We start from the raw sequence: 6,685 nt of genomic DNA on the forward strand, positions 1-6,685 counted from the left end.
GTGACACACGAGTGCGCCCCCCTGAATCCATGTTGTTCCGGTCGAATTATTGCATTGTTACTACAGAATTTATTAAACCTCTTGATGTAAATTCTTTCAAACAATTTCCCTACATTAGACAATAAACTGATGGGGCGATAATTTTGTGGGAAGAGCGGATCAGTGCCCGGTTTGTGAATAGCCTTAATAACGGCCATCTTCCAAATCTCAGGAAAATGATTAATCTGCAACATGTTGTTAAAAAGATTGACCAGAGACCTTATGATGTTCGTGGGCAATGCCTTAAGGGCAAGGTTCGAGATCTTATCACGCCCTGGAGCCTTTCTATTCTTGAGCTTTCTGATAAGCTCATTGACTTCCTCCATGTTAGTAAGCGGTACTTCTGCCGATTCCAAAACCGGGGGTGTGTGTGACTCAGTGTATTCTCTGATACATTCTTGTATCTGTTCCCTCGTCGTTGAGGGTTGCAAGTTATTCGGCGCAAATTGCTCTTCAAATGTGTCAGCAAAAGCTTCCGCAATATCAGGGGGGTTAAAAACAACGCCACCCCTTTACCCGTGAATTCTGCTAATAATTGTGGCTTTCGGCTTGCAAATCTTAAGGGCCCTCCAGAGAGAGCCGTCAGCAATGTTGACTTCCTGCATAAAAAAGTTAAATCTCTCATGAGTGTATGCTCTGATCTCAGCCCTAATTTCCCTCTCCATGCTATTGAGAAGCAATTTGTCACTTCTGATTCTAAACCTTTGCCACCTCTTCCGAACTTTGTTCTTTGCCCTGATTTTGTTCAATAGCTCCCTTGAGAGCCCAAACTGATGCTCACTAGTTTTAACTTTGATAGTACAACGACAGATGGCGCCATTAATCTCGTCAGTAAGGGAAGCAACACTGTCATCTATTGCTTGCTCCGTGGGATTTTGAAGACTAATTACTGGAACAGCCAAGAGTTCATTAGTGAATTTTTCCCAGTCAGTCTTAAGAATGTAAGGAATCTTCCTTGAGATTAGAAAATCAAGTTGCAGTACAATCGGATTGTGATTTGAATCAACAAGCTCTGGGGATGTGATCGAAATTGCCGATTCAATGTTTTTCGCTAGCGCAAAATCAATGACCGAAGCACGTTGCAGAGAGCATGATGGGAAGTGTGTGGGGTCCTTGGTCGCAATAATATCAATAACATTGTTTTGACAATAATGAAATAATTTAGTGCCTGCCCTTTGATCGTAGTCACAGTTCCAGGCAGTATGATGTAGATTCCAGTCTCCTGCTATAATAGTGGGGGTGTCTTTGTTAAACAAATGTGTAAGCAAGTTATAATCCAGGTTATTGTTGGGGGGTTTATACAGGGAAACAATATTAATGTTGGTGTTGTTAACACAAATGGTTACTCCCACCGCCTCAGTAGTATTAGAGTTCGGTAATTCAAGTACATCATAGGGAATGTTGTTACGAATGTAAGCAGCGACTCCTCCCCCCCTATTATGAAGTCGATCGCGTCTGACGCACTGGTATCTAGGAATTTTAACAGTGACGCTTGGTATGAGCCATGTCTCCTGACAGAGAAAAACATCCACATTATATTCTACAAGTGCCTCTGTTAATTCTTTAATGCTGGGTTTGAGACTCGTGGCATTCCACGAGAAAATCGTAAGTGGCCTCGGAGGGCCACAGGTAGGCATTGTTGTTGTTGTACTAATTTTTGGTGCCTTTTGATAGGAAGTTAAGAACTTCAGTGAGACTACGAAGGATTTCAGAGAGAGTCCTTTCGACCTCTTTGGGCGGTTTACAACAATTTGTTATTTTCTGCATGGATAACATAATAGATTTAATTTCATAATTAACATTAGTCTCTGAGGGAGAGAATTCCATAGAATTAATAGGTTCCTCCTCTCCCCTTTCTAATAAAGTGGGCGTGTCTTGTTTGTTTACATCAAATGTGTTTACCACTACAGCGGGTCTCTCCACTACCTCCTTGACCATTTCTGTCACAATTTCTTGCACGTCGCTAGCCATCTTTCTATCCAATGCCTTCTCAAGTTCAATGGCATAATCATGTTGCTTCAAGGAGAAGCCCTTGTAGAGAGGGTGTGCCCCCTTTTTGTTATAGTAGTGAGAAATTTTAGTGAAAGCCAAGGAGTTGGGTTTCTCAGTGAGAGGCGTAAACGAATTTCGTCTTACAAGTGGAACGTGTGATGATATCTCCATGGGAGCATCTCCCTCTTCTTCTTCTGCTAGTACGCAGTCCCCAATGGGCGTTCCCCTGATCACTTCAGCAAAAGAGCGGGTTTTATTACTCCGATTTATAAGTGGGTCATCTCTAATAATTGCTGGGAGGGAGGGAATAACTAGCCTACCTGATCCCTGCTGCTGTCTTTGCAGTTTCACAGGGCATCCCCCATAAGTAGAACAGTGCTTACCATTACACAAGAAACACTTCTTTAAATTGATGTTGCCTTTATTAGGGCAGTCCCGCCCACTATGCAGTTGCGCACAAAAGGCGCAACGTGATCTTTCTTTACAAGACACCGATGTGTGCCCTAGGATAAGACAATTTCTACATTGCAGGGTATTCCTGTTTCCTTTATACCTTTCAATTTGTACAGGTATCCCAGCAATCTCTGTAATATTAAATATCTCTTTATCCTTGATTGAGAATTCAACAAGGTATAGTGGGTAGTCATAACCCGTCCTGTAGTTTTTCATTTTTGCTACTTTAATAACCTCATGCCCTTGTGACATGATATCCTCCGCTATATCATCAGGGGGCACATTCACAGGGAGTCCTCTAATCACTATTTTGAGGTTCCTCTCACTTTCCATTTGGAAAGTATGAAATTTGAAATTTTTCTCATTACAGTATCTAGTAACTTTCCTATAGTCATTTTCACAAAATACTTTGATGGACACCGTTGTCGGAGTTGACTTAGACTCCGGCGGGAAATCACACATTCTCCTAATCTCCGCATAATTTTTTAACCATTTGGGGCCCCATTCAGAAAGAACTATTGGTGGGATATTGCTTTTTCTCTTCTTATAACTAACTTGGGTGAAACCATCATTATCATCTGTGTCGAATACCTCTGAGGGCATGTCTCCACTATTTATGTTTATATTCTCTTCCGGGAGAGTCTGGGAGCAACTCCTTCGCTGTGATTGATCAACACTATTTATGCCACTGGATATTATGGGAGGAGTTGGTGCCTCCTCATTAGTCTCTTCACTAAGTCTCTTGGGATTGTTAATTTCAGAATCCAGTACCTCACTAGACATCTTTCGAGGGGACGGGATAATTGGAGAAGTACCCACTCTAGGAATTATGGGAGGGCTATCCTCCTGCGATATTATGTGATTGTCCTCCTGCGAACCTTTTTCACCACCCATATTAGCGGTCCCCACGCTAGAATTAGGGCTAGCAGTAATATCTCCTTCATAGCATATAATAGAATCTTGCGTATCATCAGAATCTATAGCAAAAGCTAAAGTCTTCTTTTCTGGGGAAGGGCTGATTACATGCAGCCTTTTCCTCTTACGAGAGGTATCCAATTTTCGAGCAATGCTTTCTGGGGACTTGTCTATTTTGGGTCTCTTGCGAAATTCAAGAGCAAGAATATGACAACATGGTTTGAGGGCAATAAATTCAAAGAACTCGCAAAGGCCTGTCACTAGAGCCGCAGAGGGGTCCTGCTGGAAACTTTCATCACTGTTTAGATAATCAGAGAACAGAGACAAAATGTTATCAAACTTCTCGACGGTTTCACAATCAGCATCCTCAATTGGATATAGATTAAGTTGAGCATCATGAAAAAATCCCAACCAGGGTTCAATAATACTAATCAATTCCTCTAGATTTTCATTAAACAACCGGGCAAAATTATCTCTAATATAACAAAACTTATCATCTATATTGCCGCCATCAACGGGACGGATTGCCGGACAAAATCTGACCATCATGAAAAATAGCGCATAATCCCAATTGACTTACCCGGGATGACAAACGCTGGGGATTCGTGGCTTCTCCGCAGATCCTCGATAGAACGTTATGAAACTGACGTCGTCGAAGAGCTCCAAATAGTGCGACTGTCCCTTACGTGTGTTGATGTCCTTTTTTTGTGCGGGATACCATGCGTGAGGTTAATCGTCCCATAGGCCCAGTTCGATTACATCGCAGGGATGAGCAGAGATTGGCAGAAACAGCGCCAAATGGTCGTCGACATAACATCAGAGTTGGCCAGGCTGTATCGTCGCAGATACGTGTAGTGCCAGCTCTTCGTAAAAGGCGATTATTGGTGAATAGGTTTGATGTGGAGACTTCAGTATCGAACGTACGCGGGCTATTCCAGAATACTCAATTCGGGTTTGAGTGCGTGAAGTTGAACACGAAGAACGTTATGCATTACGCTTCTTTTGTCTTGACTAGTGCTGAAGAGAACTATAATATCTTAAGTGATCCATCTCATTGGCCAGTTGGAATTCATATAAGAGATTTTTTTGGAATTCCGAGATTTATTCTAGAGGATTCGTCTGGACAACAAGCTACAAATGAAGACTCTTCTACTAGAGAGGTCTCTAACGGCCCAGAGTGACTAGGAAGATCACTGGGATATCCAGATCCACCTAAAGGACCATGTGATGTGTTTGGAATCTTTTTGAATCCCCGCAGTCTCTGCAATAAACTGTATACTTTGCATTCATTTTTCGAAACTTATGATCCCTCTCTTGTATGCGTATCCGAATCATGGCTGTCCCCAAGTCTACCCGATTCCCTGCTATGCCCGCGGGGATACGACGTGTTTAGATCTGATAGATTGTTCGCTCCTGGAGGTGGTGTCTGCATATTCGCAAAAAAATAATTTGAACCCGTCTGCTGTTATGGCGAGAACTGATACAAATAATGCTGAAATCGAAATAATAGCTGTGGACATTAAAGTCGGTATTCAGTGTGTGCGCGTGATCTGTGCTTATATTCCTCCGGACAAATCTTCCGATGCCGGACATTTACATTGTTTTTTCGATGCTCTCAGACTATATTGTACAGTTAGATATCCCATCGCATTGGCCGGCGACCTGAATATGAGAAACATAAAATGGGATTCATACCACCTCATATCTACACATGCAACTGACAGATTCTTTCTTGCCTCTATTGCAGACTTGGGATTCAATCAACTTGTTGACTTTCCCACTAAGGGAGAGAATTTCTTGGATCTTCTTTTGTGCACTGTTCCCGAATTTATAATCGACATACGATCATTGCCACCCTTCTGCAATAGTGACAACCCACCGCATATACCATTTCTCTTTCGACTGCCTAATTTAATAGGCAATAATTATTCAGGCTTGGCTAAACATGACTTTAGGAGTGCGGATTATGACGCTCTTTCTCTATTACTACATGATCTCTTTGGTTCTATCAAGGAAAAGCGCATGTCTCCCCTCGATGCATTTCAAACTTTCTTTTTGAATTGTTGGAGGTATATTCCTCGTATGTCATTAAAACTTAGCAACGTGGCAAATAAAAGACTGCGACTAATCGGTAAGAGGAAACTGATTGCTTGGCGCAATTTGAGGAGGTATCCGAGTGTTCTAAACAAACGAATATATTGTGCCATGGCTCAGGAATACAATGCGTACGTTGCATCAAGCGAGAGTGCACACCTCCGTTCGATTTGTTTCAATAATAATCGTACTGCCTTCTACAAAGACGCTCGACGGAAACTACGTTCGGCTGCATCTATATCATCCCTTGTTGTAGATGGAGCTATAATTACTGACAGTCAATCTAAGGCTGATATATTTGCGGACATATTTTCAGACGCTTACTTGTTACCGTTCGCGACAGAAGTTCATTTTGATGGCGGCCTTATGCAAGACCATTCCCAATTAATCGATATGTTTGATGCTAGAGGTATCGCTTCTTTAATAGATGCACTGCCTTCTCGCTCTTCTACTGGGCCTGATGGTATCCCCGGTAGCTTCTACAGGGCCTTACGAGACGAGGCATCTTATTTCTTGAGTGCAGTGTTCCAGTATTTTTATGACTTTGGTATGATACCCAATTCCTGGAGGAATGCCATAGTTCGTCCTATTTTCAAAAATAAAGGCAAATGTTCTGATCCTCAAAACTATTGCCCGGTATCATTGACTGATATTTCTTCTAAAATATTCGAAAGATGTCTGGTCCAAAAACTTCTTACATTTGCTATCAATTCAGGGTTTATACCATCTAATCAATTTGGTTTTGTTCCTGGTCGATCACTATTAATCCAACAACTAATTTGCCACGACTATTGGACAAATACCGTTGAAGAAAAAAACCGAAATTGATGTATTGTTTATTGATTTTCACAAAGCATTCGATAAAATAGACCGCTTTCTTCTAATCACAAAGCTATTGAACTTGGGTGTGCCAGAAAAGATGTGCCGAATACTGCAGTCATATCTGGGCTCTAGAACTTTTCAGGTTCGTGTTGAAGATTGCCTCTCTGGGAAAAAATGCGTATCTAGCGGTGTAGTTCAGGGCTCTGTGTTGGGTCCACTGTTGTTTGTACTATTCACGTATGACATTGCTTTTTACACTCATCCAATTCCACTAGTATAATTTGCTGATGATGTTAAACTGTTTTTTCCCACGTCTGAACACACAGAGCTTAATTCTGCCTGCCAACGTCTCCACAACTGGACTGTGGTC

The 6,685-nt window shown here is 41.8% G+C and overlaps 1 protein-coding gene across 1 annotated transcript; it reads left to right on the top strand.

Moving 5' to 3' along the window:
• The first annotated feature begins 4,866 nt into the window (after nucleotides 1–4,866).
• On the top strand, nucleotides 4,867–6,321 carry LOC149068476 (uncharacterized). Its single transcript, XM_089251563.1, has one exon. It carries the CDS (start codon nucleotides 4,867–4,869, stop codon nucleotides 6,319–6,321), a length of 1,455 nt encoding a protein of 484 aa, XP_089107689.1.
• The last annotated feature ends 364 nt before the right edge of the window (nucleotides 6,322–6,685 follow it).

The sequence above is a fragment of the Pholcus phalangioides genome, unplaced genomic scaffold, assembly GCF_987345545.1.
Source record: "Pholcus phalangioides strain wild (caught in Gottingen) unplaced genomic scaffold, Ppha-v1.0 ptg000027l_1, whole genome shotgun sequence".
In the NCBI taxonomy this organism is placed as follows: Eukaryota; Metazoa; Arthropoda; class Arachnida; order Araneae; family Pholcidae; genus Pholcus; species Pholcus phalangioides.